Source organism: Lotus japonicus, chromosome 3, assembly GCF_012489685.1.
Source record: "Lotus japonicus ecotype B-129 chromosome 3, LjGifu_v1.2".
Classification (NCBI taxonomy): domain Eukaryota; kingdom Viridiplantae; phylum Streptophyta; class Magnoliopsida; order Fabales; family Fabaceae; genus Lotus; species Lotus japonicus.
In genome coordinates, this window is record NC_080043.1 from 86,650,089 (window position 1) to 86,671,457 (window position 21,369).

Here is a 21,369-nt window from a genome sequence, read left to right on the forward strand (position 1 = left end):
TCTGAAGCAAGTTGATTATGTTACTGTTGTAATTATTCATCGCCCATATTTCCAACAGGTGTCCACTAGGGTGGACCATTTATATTTTGGTCCACCCATGCACTATCCTTAAACACCATTGGATTAGCAAATCTTAGAATATTCTTTAGATTAACGGTTAGGATTCACTGAAGACTAAAAGGGTAAAAATGTAAAGTGTTATATCATTATCTCCCTTCCTCTCTCCCTTCCCGGTGAAACAACCTCCATAGCCGATCCAAACCATGCCTTCTTCAATCTCTTCATCATCATTCTCATAATTTCAGATCCATCATTCATGCAATTTAAATTACTGATTCCAGAAATCAATTCTAGAAACAAATGAAGCAATCCCAAAATAAATTCCAGAAATTAAAATAACCAGATCTGAAATAATTCCACAATATATACCAGAAATCAATTCCAAAAATCAATTCATACAAAAAACTGAAAATAACCCAAAAAATACATGGCTAAATCTGGAGATGAACAACTCAAAATCATCCCCCTGAATTGAAAACGTGGTAGCAGCAGTGGAGCTTTTCCATTGTGTCAAGATGAAGCATTTGCTGGATATATGTTTCCTCATGTTTTCCACAAATGGTTTTTGACCACAGACATGGTAGTTTCATGAGAACTAGGTCCACATCACATCTCAATACGTAATCTCTCAATTGCCCAAACTCCTAAATAAAGACTAAACATCTCTTTCTTCTCCTTTCTCTGAAATCAGCTTCTATTGATCTCGCTTTCTCATACCACGCCACTCTCACTCTCTGATAATTCCCGACTCGCGTGGGTTCCAAAATCCACGCTCAAAATTCTACCAGTGGTGATTGTGTTCATGTTGATTTCAGTTGTAATTGGAGAAATCCAAGCTTGTTTTCTTTCAGATTAACCCAGGTGGGAAAAGGTAAAGGGAGGAGGGAGAGGAAAAAGGTAAAGGAAAGGAGGAAAGACAAAATTACCCTCTGATCCACCGATCGACCAGAAAATAACTAGTGCACTCTAGTGGGCACCTTTTCAACATTCCACAACAAAATTTCTTTAGACTCATAATAAAGTGAGAGTTTAGTCAACATTTCCAAATATCAAGGTCTTCACAAAGAAAGATGAGCCAAAGAACATGAACGTCCTTATCATTAAGCCAAACTGATAATTCAACTTCATGAATTAAATGGAACTTTTGGGGAAATTGTTAATGTTAATTCCAAATGTCCTCATCTAATTAAACTCATTGTATATCATATGTATACCACTTGTCTCAAGTGTTACAGATAACACTTTCAGTACAACCAACATTTTAATTAATTAAGAAAACAAACGTCTCAAATTCTAAATATATATCGCGTTTATTTTTCTTTTTTCTCCAAATATAATGTTATTATAAAGAAGTACTTTTTTTATCTGAAAAATAAAAGTCTAAAGAAGCCATGCCTAATTTAATATTATTTATCTTTGTAACTCAGGGTTAAGATACCTCATGTATTTTATTTAATATCAGTCTTTGTTGCTTTTTAGTTTCAATTTTATGTATTTTTCATTGAGATAATTAAATTCAAGTCGCATTGGACAATTAATTATAGCTGTGAAGTTCTCATTAGTTCCTGAATTTTTTTTATAATTTCCCAGTATATATAAATAATTTTTTTTCCGAAAGCAAAATATATATTGATGAGGAAAATGTGAAGAATATACAGTTCACCTCAAAAGGGCTCAAAAATCAGTAAAGCTGGAGACAACCCAACCAAAAAGAGCATCAACTCACCCTACAAGGCACCAACGAAGAAACAAAAGTCCCTAAAGCCGAGAGACAAAACCCAAAGCACCAAGAAAATAAAACAAAAGCCCTCTAAGACCCCTAAAACCAAACACCACCCAAAAGTTAACTAAAAGGAAAATGTAACTAGAAATATCAGCTCCTTATTTTATCAATAACCTTTCAAAATTTCCACTGACCATTATATGATATGAACTTTCCAAGAATCTCATAGAAAAGCATTAACGAAAATTCAGTTTTTGCTCACAAAAACACAAGATTTAAACTAGCTAACATTACCTTAAACCATTGTACGTGAAAACAAGACATCTTGAATTGATGCAATTTTTCTGAGTGTGTCTCTTAATTAAAAAGAATCCCTCGCAGATACATGAAGAGAAGCAGCAGTTTTGTGAAGCTAATTTGATTGCCTATAAACCTGGCTATATGATACTACTTGATAATGTTTGTTTATAAGTTTTAATTTTTAACAAAGGCCAAAAAGCAGTGATGCATGCAAGATATATGTTTAGACCTTTGAATCTCGCATTGAAAACGGAAAACCAATAAATTAAAGAGAAGCACAGAAGGACGAAGCAAGATGCAATAAAGAAATAGAACTTAAAAGCTTCTTCTGTACTGCCTAGCCATACTCCTTAATTTAATTAGTTCACAGCCTTTATCCAACACCTTGTTAATTTTCTTATTGACATCAAATAATTAAAACCTCATATTGAGATAGCTTTTTAGAAGAAGCTGATGAAATTTAAACATAGAATTTGCTTGCTTATGGTTTGAAAGTGTTAGAAGTCCCACATTGGCTAGAGATAAGGCCAATCAAGTGTTTATAAGGGTTGTGCAAACCTCAACTCTTGAGCTAGCTTTTGTGGTTGAGTATAGGCCTCCCAATTTCTAATATGGTATCAGAGCCTATCCTAGATCCATTTGTTGTGTGGAGACCTCCCATATTTGGGCCACCCGTTGTTGTTCCCACGTTCCAGTCTGTTCAAATCCTGGACGTGAGGGGGTGTGTTAGAAGTCCCACATTGGCTAGAGATAAGGCCAATCAAGTGTTTATAAGGGTTGTGCAAACCTCAACTCTTGAGCTAGCTTTTGTGGTTGAGTATAGGCCTCCCAATTTCTAATAGAAAGCATAGCATCTAATGTGAAGACAGCCAATTGAATCTGATCAACCTCCTGATCATATTAGCTCTCAATAGTCATGATTAAAAGTTTTCTGAATTATATTGTGAAGAAAGTCATAAATCATAGCAAAAATAAGATAAACTATTAACTATCTCAATAGAGTAGTAGTTTCTTTTTCTTATATATAAGATACACAATCTTCTTAGTTAATTTCTAGCTAGGTCAAAATACTTCCAAAATCTACTGGAAGACTACAGAAAAATTATCTGTGTCCATGCCATTCTGTGTTAAGGAAATCAGAGACCACCAATTGCTCTTAAAATTTGTTATATATATAATATATAAGATGAAGTTCTTTTCGATCTGCTTCTTTTACAAAACTTTTGGCAAACCCTAAAGGGTAAGATACTAAGATCTAGCTAGAAACCCCACATATCAGTACCAATTTCAAAATCCCACAGCTCAGGGTGTATTTCCATATCACTTGAGGATCCATTCACAAACCTTTTCAATCTCTCACTAACTTTGGTTGCTCCGAAATGAAGATAAGACTGCGGAATCTGCATGTAAAGCCATAAGAAAAATAAAGAGAATATCAAAGACCTAATTTACTCACCAAACGTATACATTAAGAAGAATGTACACATGATGAAGATGTAAGGTGAGATCAATGATTCTCTGATGCCTATTAATGAAAGTTTAACCTTACTTCAAAACAAAAGGTGAGATCAATGATGTTATATATGAAAACTGATTCTCTCTTTTTGATGTATGATGGTTTTCAATTACAGTCCACAACCAAAATTATAGTTGCAATGACCATGATCATAGCTGCATATTAGCAGCTGCATGTATCCACAATTTTCCGTGATATTGAATTCCCATAATTTAGACTTTGATTGAAAACCTTTCATCAAGTTAAACTTTGTATTTATCTCCTTCTTGGTACATGTTTAGTAATTGTTTGAAAACTCTTATACAATTGATTATGAAGACAACATCAATTATAAGAAGCTAATTAGCTTGAGTTTTAGAATTGATTCGGAGAAAAAAGAAGCTGATCCAAACATGTTAAAACTTATGAAGTTAAATTTCAATTTTCATTCTTTTTGTCATATGTATATATACCTCAGCATGCACCACATGAAGCATTGAATCTCCAGCCATTGAGGAATTGGCACTCCTGATATCAATGTTCTCTTCTTGCAGTATTCGGATGATTTCATAAAAAATGAACTGGTTGTCCAACCCACATGTAAGAACAACTTCTAAAGATGAACCTGTTTCGTGAACCTCAAGTTGTGGCGATTTTGAAACCACCGTTGCAGCAATAGAACTAGAACAGCTACCACGGGATCTCTTATTCCTTCCACCTAAGCTTTCTTTCTTCTCCTGAGCCATCTTCATCTTTTCCTCAAGGCTCTTGATGTAGTTGATGGCCTCATCTACTTGGTCAGGCAATGGCACCGCTTCCTATATCCACATCAAATCATCATAGCAAATAGTTAAATTAGTACCTAGAAATAATCAAATATACACATGCCTTTGAACAATACACTAATTTAAACATAAATTTGAGGGACAAAATACAAACTTTGGATGTAATTTCAGTGTGTTTGTTTCTCTGTTTGCACCAAAGTAAAACCTAATTAATTTCATATACCTCAACACATAAATTAAGAAGCAAGATTTTGGAGTGTTGACCTCAACGTAAATCAGCCTTAAATTTAACAAAAATCTAAAAACACACTTCATATCGCTGGAAAAAAAACTTAGGATGTCATTGTTAATTTGTTATTATATCTTTTAGAGATTAATTTCACTATTAATTCTAAATCAAGATGTTTTCAAAGTTTGAAAAACTTATGATTTGAGTTCATGCATGAATGAATAACAATGAGGGAGAAAATAAAGGAGGGGGGGGGGGATTATACCTTAGGGTTATAGTTAGGGAGAAGAGAGTTGAGTTTGGAATAAAGGATCTTCATCTGGTTTCTTCTGTTTTTTTCTACGACCCTTCTTTCAACCTTAGTCGTTGAAGATGGTTGATTAGTTCCCAGAAGGTGAGGGTGCTTTTTGTTTTCCATTTCTAAGAGATGTGTGCATGTGTTTGTTGCTGAATTGTGTGCATGTATGTGCATATATATATATATATATACATGTGTGTGTGGGTGTTGGGGGGAGTAAAGTTAATTTAATATTGCAGAACAGAAAATCAAATGAGAAAAAGGAAACGTCACCATTGGAGACGTACGTCACGTTTTTAAATTTGTATTTATTGGAGCTCATGTGCTAGCTGTCGAAGAAGAAGAAACTTTATTCAATTAATTAACCACGTGGCTTTAAACACTTTCCCATCCGTGTTCTGTTTCGTTTCCTATGTCCTTCCTGAATCAAACATAATTTAGGTTCAATTTTTTTTTAAATAGAAAAGATAAATCGTACTCGTCAAGAATCGATTCTTGGACCTCCTCTACCCAACTCATATATCCTCCAACTCCCACCACTTGAGATATATTTTTTTTCAGATAATAAAAAAATTAGATTAAATTAAGTTTACTATAATTGAGTTTGATTAAATTAGATTTCAGATAATAACTTTTGAATTTGGAAATAAATTAAAAGTATCGTTCAGGACGGCCCAAAAGGCCTAAGCCCAAAGACTTGCGACTAAGTAAGAAACATAAAAATAGGCTGAATAACTTAGTAAAGGAGTAGCTCATCCTAGCTACAGGTCGAGCGGTAGCACGGCGGACAAGAACATATATAACAAGCATGAAAGGTAACTTGGAGCCAACGCGCTTAGAAGACCATTCATAAAGGCTTCGCCACGAATCTGCCGAGGTAGCGACGACAGATTCTGAGTCTATAAATACAAGTGTATTCGTTCATTTATATATTATTCTTATAATTTTTTATTTCTTATTAGACTCTAAGATTTACCCCGACGTGGTCAAGATGCTCCACCGTGCTCACACTGCTATTCAATTATTTTTGCAGAAATTTTGTAGACCGAGTAAGGGAAAATGACTTAAACAAGAACGCTTGTCCTGAAATTGATGTATTGATGAAAGTATAAGGTAAAGGAGAGACGAGCAGTTGCATGAGCGATTTTTTGCCACATTTCCATGGGGGAAGTCGTGGTGTATTAGGTTTAGGGTCGAAGGAAATCCTCGAAATGGTTATTAATCTTGCATGGGACTTCATTTCATGCGTCTTTAATTAGAACTCCACCGGTCAATTTGATTGAATTATGAGCTCGAGCAATAGAGTACGAAAAATGAAATTTTTATGCATCGACAGCGAAAGCGGCTCTTCGGGAATTTCCCAATCAAATGGAAGTGAAGAGGGTTCATTTCAAGCCAGTGGAAAACTTGGTAAGTATCTAGTTAATTCCCATGATACCTTTGAAGAAGAAGGAGGTATTAGCCCGAGAAAAATTATGACTTTCCATTGATAATCCCAGCCATGATTGCTGGAAGATAATTTGAGGAAGTCCTGGTTGACCTAAGGAGCTCTACGGATTTGATATCTTATATACATCTTATCATATTGGGCTACAAACTGGAAGATTTAATGATGAACATGAGCTAGTGAGAACGTGGTCCCAATGGGTTGCTAAGATTAAGGGTGACTTTGAAAGTTGTAAAGGAAAGAAAAGAGAGATTTGATGTTACGTTACAGAAAATGTAGAGAGAAATTTTTTTTTTAGTGAAAATGAGATAAAAGAGAAAATGAAGTGTGAATAAAATTATTATTCCCATTTTAATTCGGATGTATAAATCAAGGGCAAAAACATACTTAACCCTAAATTAATAAATTAGAAGGTTAGTAATGGAAATTAAACTTCTGTCTCTAAATTTTCTATCTAATTGGTAAATATTTCACAGTTGATTTTAAATTTTTAATGTTTGATCACACCGCATATTTACTTGGGGTACGCTAGAATATCTGAGAGGGTCTATTCCAAGTAGCATCCTCACAGGAAAAAAGAACCTACAATGTTTTTGTAGCTTTCATCACTTTTGACCATCATTTCTGTGTAATGCATGTCATCACCAAATTAAATGATAGTGATGTCTTAGGGATATAACATTCTGGTTTCCCTAGGGAAATTTCCAGGAGATACAGCATGGTGTTTCGAGGGGGCTTAGGCTCGCCGCTTTTTAGGTCAACTCTCACTGGTCGTTTGATTTTCAAGATTCAAGTTGAATATTCGTGAGAACAAGAACAAGATATATCATGCACATCATTCACTGTTCGAATTGCGGTGCCTATTCATGTAAACATTCACATTCTCGTGTACCACTTTGACCCACAAACAAAACATAATAATGCTACAATTTAACTTTGCTTAGGACATGACACAGATAGACCGGACCAACATCTATTTATTATAAAGGGTACTTCAACCTAATAATACAGTATATTATTATATAGTTTTATTTATCACGCCGTAAGAAAAATATAATTCATAAATTTAAAGAGTTTATCTGTAAATTAATTTTAGTAGAAGGAGTTGTTGAACGTTAACTGGGAAAACATTATTTATATGACAGAATTTTGGGAAAAATTTATTATGGTCATGTAAAAAGTTGTGTAGAGTTACACATTTGGCTTTTGACCTAGTACATCAGGTTTTTTGTATTTTTTAGTATTTTTGAAAAATAAAAAATAAAAACTGAAAAAATATCATAATCATAAAATTAATCCTTAATCTTTTCATCTTCCACTATTTTTTTCTTAAAAAAAATTCTGAAATTTTGACTCAGCCACTCTCTGAAACCTCCATGACCACCCAGCCATCATCTCTCTGAAACTCCATGACCCCACGGCAACCACCGCCCCCTCCTTCCTCCACCTCCAACCACTAATCTCTTTCCTCTCTTCTTCATCTACTGCAGACATAAAAAATTTGGATCTTTTGTTTCAGGGGTTGAGAAAAGCTTGGATCTTTCTTCTGGGTTTGGAAAAAACTCCACCATCTCCAAAATGTTCTTAACCTTTGCAACTCTCTGCAAACCTCCTGCCAGCATCAATCCAACCCAGAAGAAAGAAGAAAAAGGAAACCCTAATTTATGTAAAGAGAAGAACCGCACCAAGGCTACCAAATAGTTGATTCCACAAAATTTCTCAAAAAAATTAATTTTCCAACAGTAGTGAGCATACCCACGAGCCCAACATTTCCTCCTCGGATCCCTCCGGCAACGCACCATCGCCGCCGTTTCTGACACTGGCGTCGTCGAAACCATCACCGACCCCTCCTCCCTGACGGCGCCTCCACCCTCGGCCTCGTCGTCGATCCACTCCGCGACCGCCTCCTTGCTGTCGTCCACTCCCACCCTCCCCTCCCTCCGTTCAACGCCCTCGCCGCCTACGACCTCCGCTCCCGCGACCGCCTCTTCCTCATCCCACTCCCTCCGCCGCCAACGATGTCGCCGTCAATCATCACGATGTCGCCGTTGATCACCACGACAACGCATTCGTCACCAACTCCGTCGGGAACTTCATCTGGAAGGTCACCCCCGACGGACAAGCCTCGATCTTTCTAGATCCCCGATGTTCTCGCCGGCAAACATACCTACCGGCAACAGCGACGATAACAACCTCCTAGGTCTCAGCGGGATGACCGCGTGCGGAGGTGGGGCGGCGGTTTCGCTGTGGTCGCCGCGCCTCCATCTTCTTTCTTCTGCTGGATCTAGAACACATGCATACTGGTGATGGTGATGGACGGTGGCTGGGTGGGAGGGGTGGAGAAGAGGAACAGAGGAATTTGGTTGAAGATGATGATGAACATTAACTATATATTATCATTTAATAACTATTTCCCTAATTATATCATAATATATTAAATATTTTTATTTTTAAAAAATACAAATTACCTGCTAAACTTCCTATTGCAGGTCAAAAAGCAGATGTGCAACCATGCACAAGTTTTTAGAGGTGTATAATAAATTCCTCTATAACTTTGCTCATTATATCGCTGTTTCTTCCTTCCTTCGTTTTTTCCAATCTTTCTAACAGGTCAATTTCAAGTGATCTAGTGTGTCATCATCCACTGTCCACCCTAGCTATATAATATACAACGTTTGTACGGATCAGAAAAGCAATTTTCCAAGTCTTGATCTATAGCCAAAATCCCAAAACTAGGGATTAAAAACTAAGAATTTTTTAGGATTAAATCCAACATTTGCTATATTTTCAGGGACCAAAAACATACTTAATCCAATTATTTTATTTTTTAAGGTTAAGGCTTCTATTGTTTTTGCGATTCCTCCTCTTTTCCTCGATCGGAATTGTATCGTTTCCTTTTAGTTGGGTTTGGTTAGTTTACAAACGCGAACTTAGAAGAAGAAAAAATAGTTGGAAAGGAGTGATGATATATACACACCTCACTTTCTCTTCCATCTCATTTCCATCTATTTTTCTTCCTATCTCTCTCTGCATTTCCTGTCACATCACATATCATATCACTAATTTCTCTCTCATTCCTTCACTACCTCCCAAGGTGGAGGTGAAAATGATTGGTGAATAAAACATTATTGGTTGGGGAGTTGCAACTTTACTTTGTAACCAATAACTGTCAATGATAACCCCCTAAACCGTATACATTTTAATTTTAAGTAAGTAAGAGAAAATTATGTTATATTTACTATTAATAAACCAATATTTGTCATCGAATTATAGTTTAAGTAGTAAGAGTATGAGACATATGAGTTGAGTGATGAAGGTCTAGAGATCAATTTCTAAAGGTGAAATTTATCTTTCTGATGTGTCAAAAAAATAAACCAATATTTATAAGTGAATCTATTTTACTTTTAATGGAGAAGCAGTTTATTCTTTTATTCGGTTTTAAGTGTTGTTTTTTTGGTTCTTGCTCATTCGATCAGAGTTTGTTTTTCCTCGGAGGAGGTTTTGTAAGCTATTTTCCTTTGGAGAGTTGGGGTTTTTGATTATTTATTTTACCCTTGGTTGGCATGTTTTTTTCTAGGTAATTGTAATCCTTTTCTGGTTTTGGGCTAAGTCCCTCTCACTCCGATCTATGTATTTGGATTTCTAAAGAAAAAAAATAAGTAATGAAATAATGTGCTTATCAAAAAAAAAGTAATGAAATAATGTTAATTGAGTAGTAACAAGTGGTAAAGAAAAGTTTATCTATTTTTATGAGTGAAAACAATATTTTCACATTTATGTATTGGTGCATTTTTTAATTGAATTTGTACGAGTAACTAAATAATTTTACTTAGCAGAAGCAATTAGCAATCAATAAATATTAAAACTAAAATATTATTACAATTAAAATTTTCATATATAAATTAATATATTATAAATTATAAAATTATAAAAATTGAAATAATTTTAATTGGGTGATGGTGAAAAATGGAATTAAAAATTCTTATACTATAATGAAGGGTTCTAACCCAACTCTCACTCAATATGACTTTTACAGAAGAGAGAGATATGATATGATAAGATACAATATTGCATTATCCTACGTGTTGACACATTAAACAACAAACTACAACACGATATGATTATGTTATCTCTTTCTTATCTAGCCTACCAAATTGGCCCTTCATCAAAATTGGTGCAACAAATCTATTACTTCAGAAGAAAAAAAATTAGGAAAATCTTTTCAATATATATGTACTATGTTTTGAGTGGACAATGAACGTACAATATAGTGGCGGTTTTTAATTAACCACCTCAAACATTTAAGGAAGTTAAAACTATCGCTAAGCTGTATATCTCTTGAATGTCGCTCAAATTCATATATACAGCAACATTTTCAAAAAAAAATTACTTCAGAAAGTTTGATTGATCTGGTAAAGGGAAGAAGCATCGACGATTTTTCGCAAAATTCAGGACCATGCAAGGGGTTGTGGATTAGCTGGTAAAGGAAGGTTTAATCCTGTGTTAACTACCTATTCCAATGTAACTACCTATTCCTTAAAGTCAAAGAAAAATAAAAAAATGACTATTCCTCATCGATTTCATGATGACAGTTGTGGAAATTTCTAATGGAGTATTAAGTTTAAATATTTACTTTGATTACAAATTCGTGGAAGATTATGACCAATATGGTAAGTATTTTCCTAGAAAGGAAGGCACGCATGCCTTTATTATATAATAAAATCTTAAATCTACAATGAGGGTGGCGGCAGCTTCCACTAAAATTCATCGTGCGGAGACCCAGGGCTTCTTTTAATAGAAAGTGGAAGTTTACAACTTTCTCCTCATGAGTAGATAGATGTTGTGAATCTTATACTAGTGTAGTTTAATTAGGAAAGAAAAAGCGTTGGTTAAGATAGCATTTTATATAAGTATTTTATAAAATTTATTTATATTGTCAACTTGGGTCGGCATAATTGGTCACAAGTTTTAAGTTTAACTCTCGCATCTCTATAGGTCGAGGGTCTGAATCTCACTCTTAGAAGTGAGTCTCTGTCGGCCTCCCCAGAATGCCACTGACACCCTGCCGAGTAGTCTGGAGGTGCTTACTCTCAGTTCTACGATTTTTTGCATTAAGAAAACTTATTTATATTCTTGAGAGTGAGGTGTCTCATCGGCATAGTTATGCTTCGCTTGTTTGGGATATCAAGGATTTGTTTGCATCATTCGTGGCTTGTGGAGGTGAAGCATACCTTCCACTCGGAGGAGAATGTGTGTGTTGATTTTCTTGCCAAGTTTGGAGCACGCCAAGAAGATCTGTTTGTTGTCATGTCCTCTCCGCTTGAGGGGATGGTTGCTCTCATGTTTGCAGATGTGATGGGTGTCTCGTTTGTGAGGACTTAGTTCGGGGCTGATCTCGTTTCTTTCCTTTTGTCCTTTCCTGCTTTATTTCGTGTACCAAAAAAAAATGATTGAGAGGGTCAATTCAGAGCGATAACCTAATGAGTTTTCTAGTTTCATGTGTTAGACCCCTTCGACTGCAGATGCGGTCAAATTGAATATTGATTGGAGCTTCATAGAAGAGTGTGATTGTATGAGCTTTGGTTGCTTACTCTGTGATGCCTTTGGTGGTTGGCTCTTCAGTATTGAGGGCTTGGAGCTTGGTGGTAATCCCTTTTTTGATGAGGCTCTAGCTCTTTGCCAGGGTCTTTCTCACGCTTGGGGCCGAGACTTTAGACTAATGAAGTGTGAGACAGAGTTTGCGGAGCTCGCACCTACGATTGATAAAGCGAACTCCGACTGTTTTGAAGCAAATCTGTAAGAGATAAAGGTCATGCTGCGGCGTGATTGGGAGGTCTTCATCAATTGGATCCTTAGAGAGTGTAATACAGTTGTTGATTGGCTTGCTAAAGCAGGGACTAGATACTTATACCTGTGCGTTAAAGTTTTAGAGGTTCCCCATATTAAGCTGAGAACTCTCTTGTTGAGAGATTTTTTTCTTGTTCCTTAGTGCTTTCGTTTCTTATCTTGTTTTCAATGTACCAAAGAAAAGTCAATTGAACCACAATTTTTGATTAAAATAATTATTTTAATTTATCATTATATTAAAGTAAAAATTACATGAAATCAGTTTTTGGGAGAACTTTGGGCCTTCAATTTGTTTTTTTGGGTCAAAAGCTTTTGTTGGGGAGAGTTACGGTGAGGACCTCAAGGCTAAGGGGAGATACCAAGAAGATCTTGGACACCAACAACCTTCAAGTCTTAAATTACCTTACTATGATTTACCATGCAGTTCAACAAACTACAAAGTGTTGCTAATCCACCATTTATATTTTAATTTTGATTTCTTAATCTCGAATCACAAGAAACAATACTATCTTCTTTTTTCTCATGAAGCATGTGTAGTATGGATTTCTATGTTTTTTTTTATTTATAAACATCCGGTACTCGGTCACCCTTTGAATGAATGACGCCAGATTTGAGATTTAGTCACAGTTAAGGCTCTTCATTCCTTCCCCAGATGTATTGTGTGGGGATCGAACTCGTGAGCTCTTCCCACACACTCAGCATGTGTTGTCAACTGAGTTACCCCTCTTGGGTATGGATTTCTATGTTTAACTATGAATTAAGTTGTTAGCAAAAAAAACTATGAATTAAATTAGTTACTTTTCCAAATAGAATTTCAACCAAAATATCTAATTTTTTATTTTAATCAATTAAGTTTGTTAGATCAACCAACATTATTCATGGTTTCAAAAAAATCAACATTATTCATATATATTATTTTAAAAAATGTTTATTCAATCAATTAATACTACATATTTTTTAATAATCAATATTAAATAAATTAATATATTTATAAATGATCATTAAAATAATTTTCTATCAATAAATAATTTAACATGACATGAGTTAACTTGGATTTTCATCAAACTTAATTTCTCATAGGTTGTTTTGTTTGGTAAAAAAAATAGTTATTAAGTTTTGGTTTGAATAATTGTGAGCTAGTGGCAATGCATTCTACCTACTTCTTAGTTTAATATTTTCACCTTCCAGATGTCGTACTATAGACTAAGGTCCTGTTTGGAAGAGCTTATTTGAGCTTATCTGATAGCATAAGTTCTTATGTTAGTGTTTGGGAGAGCTTATGCAAACAACATATGGCCTACCATAAGTTGTTTTCAGCTTATTTTCATAAGCTATTCAGGATAGCTTATCACTACAAAAAAAACGTTATTTAGTGGGGGTTTTGTTTGCATTTAGTGGGGGTTTTCAACCCCCGCGAGTTACTTAGCGGGGGTTTTGAAAAATCCCGAAGTTACACTCCCCACAAATCATTAGCGGCGTTTTTCAGCAAACCCTGGTACCTACATATGGATTTAGCGGGGGTTTTAAACCTCCCTTATCCGCAAGCTTTTTCTAACGGGAGTTTTCAACCTCCCTTAAATGCAAGAGATTATTTACACTATTTCTATGTCATTAGGGACCTCTAGCATCTCTAGATAATTGATCATCCCTCATGAGAATTGAAACATAAAGTGGTCTAGAAGTCTACTTACTTACTTCTAGGAAAAGCCCGCAAGCTTCATGATAGACAACCAACTTAACTAACAAATATAAGGTAAGATTTTATAACAGTAAAAGCTACTATAAAGCATAGGCATGTAATGGATTCTTCACAAAAATATGTGCTGATTTGTTTGTCATTGTTTAGGCAAGTATGAGGATAAAGTTAAATTTGCCCCACTAAGTTCAAAGGTAACCTAGACTACTGCATTGCAAGAAAAAGGACAAGTATGAAAATCCAGACAAAAGGATATTAAGAGAACTTAGGATTTTTATAACCAAACATAAATTTATCTCAAACTCTCTTCTATGGAACAAGCATGACTCCTAAAAAAAAGGTTTACACTTTCTTCTCACGAAAGAATTCAGCCATCAAGGTTTGACAACAAGGTTATGGAATTACAAAATGTGCACCAAGTTATCAATCCAGAAAGTCTACAGCCAAACACAAATGAAGAGATATGTAGTGTATGAGTACACAACATGAGAGGAGAGAGTAAGAGAGAGATACCGTGATGCCGAATGTCCACAAAGTCAGATTGTCTCAGAGAAGCTGCGTGATCAATGTACTGACCTTGTATGACTCTTCACCCAATGTGTCAAGCTCAGAAATCACCTCATCAAATGCCTGCCATAGTTGAACATTTATCATAAATCACTAAAGGGAACAAAGAGGAGAAATGAAATAAATTTATAAAACATCATAGAGCTTTTAGATCCATCGTAACAATAAATGCCAAATGCTAAGTAAACTTCAAAATATATCAGTCTGTTCAATAAAAGAGTAAAATGATTAAGGAATGATCGGTTTAAAATCAGTTTCACTGTAATAAGGTCAACTGCAAACTGCAAATTCTGTTCAAAAGCCAACTTTTTGATGCAAGTGATGGACACAACAGATTCCCACTAAGGTCTACAGTCCATACTCAGCCGCACATAAAGATAATTTCTTCATCGATGATCAATTAAGATACAGCAGCCAGGAATTAAAAAAAAAAAAACCTTCATATCAGATAACAAGTAAAGATACCTGCTTTGGAAGATTACAAGCATGATCTCGTGAGTTAAGGATTTCATAATAGAACACAGAAAAGTTGAGCGCAAGACCGAGCCTAATCGGGTGGGTGGGAGCAAGTTCAGCAAGAACAATATCCTGGATCAATTAACCACAAATTGAGTTTAGCATGTGAGTAGCGAAAGTAGCCACTACTACTTTATACAAGCATTTAAATAAAATGCTATAAATATCATCATCTATGGACTCAAGAAGGTTCGAAATGCCATCACAGATCTTGTTGAACTCAGCCTCAATCTTTCCCCTGTACTCCTTGATAACAGAGACATGGTCCTCATTTTTATTTAGTAGATAATACAAAACCTATAAACATAAAAGCATATAAAAAATTATAATTCGTGGTCATGCTTAAATATGCATGTCAGAAGGGAATGATGCTATAAAAGTTCACTTTAACGACATACTTTGCACATTTCATTATCATCTTATCACTTTCTTTGGGACTTCAATTAGAGTTCATCCAAAATTGATTACTTGTTTTCATTCATTTTCCCATTGATTAAGACCAATTTTATAAACATCTTAACCTAAACTCAATCATCATCAGTATGGTATTTTAAACTTCCATTCCAAACAATTTAATAAGTCCTCCAGAATTCCAAATTTCAATTAAGGCCATTCTATCCTTCAATAAATACCAATCAGATTGAGATGGTTTGGCACATAAGTCAGTGAAGTATCAAGGTTCTCAAAATCACAGATAGAGAAGAAGATCAGCATTCAACATCACAGAAGAGCAAAGAGAGCTTAATAGAAGAGCAGAAAGCAAAAACAAATAAAAAAAAAATGAAAAAAAAAAATCAGGGTTCAGAAGTGATGAATGACAATTATGTTCAGGCATATCAGAAATAGAACACATTGAAATTATGTTCAGGCAAATAAACATAAACATAGACTGATTCTTTCTGGACAAACTTAATATTGGAATTGAGAGTTCTTGAAGCTGACAAAGTTCCAAATTATGCAATTAGCCCTCAAAAGTAAAAATAAGACAACAAACAGATTCGCAAACAGAAAATGAGAAAAATTAACAGTATAAAAACCTAGGATTGTTTATCTTAGATGATGAGGTTTTTAGCTAAATGAAGTACTCATCTATAGAGAGCATAATTTATGCAGTAAAATTACATGTTTTGTGAAAAGAAGGCTACCATTTCCTACTACATTTTTTGGAGCATAATATCACTAATTTGAACAGAAAAATGAGTGATGAAGCAAAATGAGCAGCTAAAATAATCAAGTCAAATATGCTAAATCAAGCATTCAATCAACACCTACTACTCAATCCTTCAGCTTTCAATATCTTCCTAGTTCCTACACTACTTCCAGAACTAAAATTCTAAAACCAAAAGAAACAACGCAAAACTTCAAATTCCCAATTCAAGTAAACAAAATGAAGGGAGAAGAGAAACAAACCGGATGAGACGATTTTGAACTGTGAGGGCAGAGAAATGGACCTGAGATGTAAAATAGAGTTTTGTGAGTTCTTACTAGAAGCAAAATTGAAACTCAGATCGAAGTGGAGTGGAGTTCTTACCAGTAAAATGCAAATGAAGCTGAGATTGAGCGTTTTCTTGTGAAACACTGGAGATTGAGGAATCAGGAAGAGGATTGAGAGAAGATTTTAGGGTTTAATCGAGAGTGGAATCAGGAGAGTGAAATTGAGAGTCGAATCAGAAGAGATCAGTGGAGGTTGAAATCGGTGGAAATCAGGTTGCAATCGGTGGAAATCGGTGGAAATCAGGATCAAATCGGTGGAAATCGAGATCAAATCTGGTTGCAATCGTGAGCTTCCATGGTAAAGGAGAGAACGAGAACGAGTTCAGAGTGAGAGTGAGGGGTCGCGAGAGTGAGAGTGAGATGAGAGGTAATTAACGAAATATTTTGCGGGGGTTATTAAAACCCCTGTTAACTATTAAAAATTAACGACAATTGCGGGGTTATCAAAACCCCCGCTAAAAAGCCCCCACTAAATAACGTTTTTTTTATAGTGTATGAAAAAGAGCTTATGCTTATATATAACTTATTTTCAATTTATTTCAATAAATTTTTTAAAATAGCTTATGAATAAGCGCTTATGACCATAAACGCTTAATTAAGCTGTGTTTCCAAACAGGACCTAAGTACGTAACATAATTCTATTAAAATAACATAATTACTCGTATTATGTCCATTGTAATAATTCTATTATTATAAGTGATTTTATATTATTATCTTATTCAAACGATATATATTTTTTGTAACTAGATGTATACTATGTACCTAAAAGATAACAAACTTAACATTAAATTTTAACAAACTTACTTTAAAAAAAAATTAACAAACTCAAATTTTCAAACTTAATTTTATCTGACCCAGTTTTATCAAACTTTAAATCCCCCTAGAGGAGAGAGGCAGAAAACAAGAATGGCCTAAAAGAAGAAGGAAAAGAAAATAGAAGTAGGAAAGCCCATAAAGAAGAAAGGAATTCCTGTGGGAGGATTTGACTCCGCTAAAATGAGAGTCAATGATAAAGTAAATCATCATATTCGTTAAAATTAATTATTTACTTTAAAAAGTCAATAAAACAACTTAAACAATTGTAAGAATGTCTTGCCATACCCTTTAAAGTGAGTCTCTCACTTTACAACTTAGAAGAACCGGACAGGGATGGAAAAATGGTGCGTTTTTGGAGTTCATGTTTATTGCAGAACTATCAATTGTCAATAGCCCGGATTTTTGAAGCTAAACGTCTTTCATAAAGTAAATTTGATATTGTTGGCCAAGAATAAAAGTAAATTTGACATTTACCTTGAATTAAATTTCTCGCATGGATAAAATATACAAAAATAAAAATATTTAAATATTTAAATTTCATGTTAAAACAATTGAACTAATATTTTTCCTATTTATAAAGGTGCTTCCAAATCCGAAAACAAATTCTTCAGTTCTACTATTTCATCATTTCTCCAATCGTCTTTCCAAGCTTGATCTTCAGAGGGTGGGTGTTGTAGGGTCTGTCCATCTGGGAGCTCAAAGGACGCATTACAACAAAGCTTTAGAGCAGGATTATTTTTTAATAGATAATGTATGCATTTTGATGCTGTTTCTTGTACATGTGAAGCTACTTCTCGCTTGACAAATGATAGTAGAAAGTCCACCTGAATCCAAAATCCAAATGATACAAAAAAAAAAAATTGAGAAAGCATTCAAATAAATATTAGGCTTAAATGCACTTTTAGTTCTGGTTGAATGAGCAATTCTAGTCTCCCTTGATTTTTGTTTGAATGGAGTTCCCCCATTTTATTCATTCAACAATATGATTTTACCATTAACTTGTCAGCCAATTAAATTAATAATGTTAGTGAGAAACAAGATCTTCCAGTTGAAGGAAACATAGACACCTTGGGCAAATGTTCACACAATCTTTCAAATAGGAGAATAAAAATGGCTCGTACCTCATTGGAGGCTAGAACTGTAGAAACAGAAGCCAGTTTTGAAAGTGAGAATAGCATAGCTACCAAAAGATCTTCATTTGAAGAATTTAATATCAACTGTAGACCTATCTGCATCCAATCAATGATCACATAAGATAAGATTATACAGATGATTTCAAGAAAGAAACAGACACCAACGACAGTTAAAAGTTTACATAAGTTGAACACTATAACAATCGTTATGCTATTTTACACCAATGTTAAATTTGAAAACTAGTCGTAAGAACACATGTTGAAGAGTAGGGAACTAGCTAATGGGATGGAAAAGGTATACACTAAAAGAAACAAAAAAGACAGTGGGTAGTTAGGAGGGAAGACACTCAACTAGGGGAATTGAGCATTCAGGTAGCATAATTCTTTATACCTTAGCATGCTTTGGTGTGAAAGGGGTGACCCTTTGAAGGAGTTACACTCCTTGATTCATAATCAGTCATAACAGCAGCCACTCTTTCTTTGTCTCTTTCTCTCAAAACTTACTTTTCTTCTGAGGTCTATCAATTTGGTCTGACCTGCTAGATTCTAAAGAGGGAGCAATGGAATCTCGCATGGAAGCATTGGAGGAAGTGGTGGAGATGTTGAAGAAAGTAACTTGGGATCAAGGTTCCCAATTGGCTAAGATAAAGACATGGCAAGAGGAGCTTGATGAAACAAAAACATCGAGATCCTCCTGGGAAAGCAGGCACAGAAACAAGGGCCATATGAGGAGGAAGGAACCAGCAAACAGCCAAATTTTGAAGGATCGAAGATAAGTGAAGAACGTGTGGAACAGCCAAATCCTGAAGGTAAACATTTGACGTGAAGGATGACGAAATCCATTCATGGAGAAAGAAGCTGGAGTCCCAAGGGAGATATAACTTGCTTTTATCAGCATGGACAGGGTGGCTTTGCATTAGTTTCGTTTCCTAAGGTAGATGAGTCCAGAACTATCGTGGGAGGACTTCACAGCAGCAATAACTCAGATTTGGGGGAAGAAGCATGGGAAATTTACATGAGCATGCCTCTACCTTATGACAAGGAGGCTCCATTGAAGATTATATGCAAGAGTTCAAAGTCTTGGCTAAAGCAATTGCACTCCCAGATAACCAGTTACTTGATTTTTCCTTGGGTGGGTTAAAACCAGAAATAAGATTACCAGCTTCTTTCTAAATGGTCACACAAAATGCTCCAAAACAAGAACAGCCAGAAAGTCACGAAACGAAGTGCATAATAATATATATCAATAGAAAATTTATGTCAAAGAAAAATAAGTGTAGTAATCTCACAGACTAAAATATGGTAAAAAAACCTTGTATGCTTTACTCGCAACTGAATATGAGCACTTAAATTTTGCAAAAACTCGTACGGCAGCCAACTTTATAGGCCAAGATACTGCAGGTGTATTCACCATGTTAAACAGCATCTCCAATGTAATACATGCAAAATCATCTGATATCTCACAGAAGCATCCAGCAGCAAATAATGATGCTATTACCTGTAAAAAAGTATATACAAGGAAGTTTGACTAAAATAATAAGAGCTCAAAAGAAAAGACAACTAGGGGAATGCCACAATGTAATCAAACTACATTATAATGTGAAAAAAGCAATACATTGTCCAATAATTGTCAATTCACCCAAGTATAATCTCACACATAATGATGTGTTTGGGTAAATAGCTTAGTTAAGTGTTTAAGGTAAGCTATATTCATAAGTTTACCAAACACGTGCATAAGTGCTTATGCTACGAGATAACCTCAAATAAGCTCTTTCAAATGCAGCCTAAATTTAGTATGCAGTTTTCGGTTGCCATACAATTGCAGAATTTACACAAGGAAAAAATGACTAGGTGCTAAAGTATCAGAATGATATATTCACATATAATACTCCATAAATGACAGATGTTATTTATGAAATTAGAATTGGACCACCAGAACCACAGCAACAGTAAATTACACTTATGTTACCTCACAATCATGAGTTGAAACGAGGCTGGAAAGTATCAAGTATCGTATTTGAGCATTGTCATTGGCAAAATCAGCCCAGCAACCAAACAGAACCAAAGCCAGTGCCTTGGACTCTGAATCTCCATTTTGGAAGACAGATTTCACTCTCTTCAACATCTCCAAGTGGTTAGCTACTCTGGCCTTTGATAGCAAGCCCTTACACTGCTTGTGTTTCCCATTATCACGGTGCTTTCGTTCAAACAAGAAAACCCTGACAATAGAAAGCCTGATTTCTTTGTCACCTCCTCTAAAGGCATCAGCAAGGTGTAAGAGGATGGCATTGGCAAACAGCCTATCTTCTCCTGGAACAAGGCCAAATATGGCATTGGAATCAATACCAGACTCGAACTCTCTACTCCATAGCTGAAGGTGGGGCCCCAATTTCAATATGGTTTTGACAGGTACACCTGATGAAAGATGAGACTCAGTGAAAACACAAACATAAAAAAAAACATAAGAAATGAATAAGAAATAAGAAAGAAATGGCTATGTGACCTGGTTTACTAGAACGGAGGCCCTTCTCAAGTTGGATGCTCCATTCCATGGCACAAGCAGCACAAGTTGGTTCCATGGTAGATTCCCTTATGCCTAGAACTGCTGGCAAGAGATAATTGAGCTCAATGATTTAAGCAGACCCAACTTTACAATTAATTTTTAAAAGCGCTCCACAAGCTCCCTAACAGATTCATTGCTCCGTCTCAATACATAGAAAACTGAATATGTAGCATACCACCCAAGGTTGACAGAATCACGATGTACAACGGAGACAGGGTGCATAATCATAAAAATCGTGTAAACGTAACGTAACACGGATGCTACGACTCTACGAATATATATTAATTCTTATATATGCATACAAAATACCATAACATAAATAAGAAAGAAAAACTTTAAATAATAACAAGCACCTTAATAGACTTGCATAATCCATAATATTGTTATTATCATATATAAA

General features: G+C 35.2%; 2 protein-coding genes across 5 annotated transcripts; both read right to left on the reverse strand.

The window, feature by feature from the left end:
- Positions 1-3,100: 3,100 nt before the first annotated feature.
- LOC130746891 (transcription factor bHLH162-like) lies at positions 3,101-16,879 on the reverse strand. Of its 3 annotated transcripts, none has more exons than XR_009022244.1 (5): positions 16,495-16,841; positions 16,374-16,414; positions 14,913-15,035; positions 14,394-14,510; positions 4,258-4,396 (listed from the first exon to the last, which is right to left on the reverse strand). XR_009022244.1 is itself a non-coding variant. In XM_057599669.1 (3 exons), the coding sequence occupies exons 1-3, from the start codon at positions 5,008-5,010 to the stop codon at positions 3,343-3,345; spliced, it is 639 nt and encodes a 212-aa protein (XP_057455652.1). In that variant the 5' UTR covers positions 5,011-5,051; the 3' UTR covers positions 3,101-3,342. The 3 variants fall into 3 exon arrangements, 1 of the variants encoding a protein (XP_057455652.1); XR_009022245.1 differs by lacking the exon at positions 4,258-4,396 and adding an exon at positions 15,170-15,260 and having other exon boundaries at positions 13,731-14,510; positions 16,495-16,879; XM_057599669.1 differs by lacking the exons at positions 14,394-14,510; positions 14,913-15,035; positions 16,374-16,414; positions 16,495-16,841 and adding exons at positions 3,101-3,483; positions 4,858-5,051 and having other exon boundaries at positions 4,052-4,396.
- An 881-nt stretch (positions 16,880-17,760) lies between these two features.
- LOC130742918 (uncharacterized) lies at positions 17,761-21,034 on the reverse strand. 2 transcript variants are annotated; one of them, XM_057595022.1, is made up of 5 exons: positions 20,910-21,034; positions 20,376-20,821; positions 19,818-19,904; positions 18,395-18,502; positions 17,761-18,097 (listed from the first exon to the last, which is right to left on the reverse strand). In XM_057595022.1, the coding sequence occupies exons 1-5, from the start codon at positions 20,983-20,985 to the stop codon at positions 17,846-17,848; spliced, it is 969 nt and encodes a 322-aa protein (XP_057451005.1). In that variant the 5' UTR covers positions 20,986-21,034; the 3' UTR covers positions 17,761-17,845. The 2 variants fall into 2 exon arrangements, with proteins under 2 accessions (XP_057451005.1, XP_057451004.1); XM_057595021.1 differs by having other exon boundaries at positions 19,719-19,904.
- Between the last annotated feature and the right edge of the window lie 335 nt (positions 21,035-21,369).

Bases quoted from the DNA above. Each gene is read 5' to 3' on its own strand.
- LOC130746891 (XM_057599669.1), bottom strand. From the start codon at position 5,010: ATGGAAAACAAAAAGCACCCTCACCTTCTGGGAACTAATCAACCATCT. The intron at 4,397-4,857 runs GTATAATCCCCC...ATGTGGATATAG, and splicing joins TCCCTAACTATAACCCTAAG to GAAGCGGTGCCATTGCCTGA. The intron at 3,484-4,051 runs GTATATATACAT...CTTTACATGCAG, and splicing joins TTCATGTGGTGCATGCTGAG to ATTCCGCAGTCTTATCTTCA.
- LOC130742918 (XM_057595021.1), bottom strand. From the start codon at position 20,985: ATGGAACCAACTTGTGCTGCTTGTGCCATGGAATGGAGCATCCAACTT. The intron at 18,503-19,718 runs GTTTTTTTACCA...GATTGGATGCAG, and splicing joins TTGCGAGTAAAGCATACAAG to ATAGGTCTACAGTTGATATT. The intron at 18,098-18,394 runs GTACGAGCCATT...TTTTGGATTCAG, and splicing joins CAGTTCTAGCCTCCAATGAG to GTGGACTTTCTACTATCATT.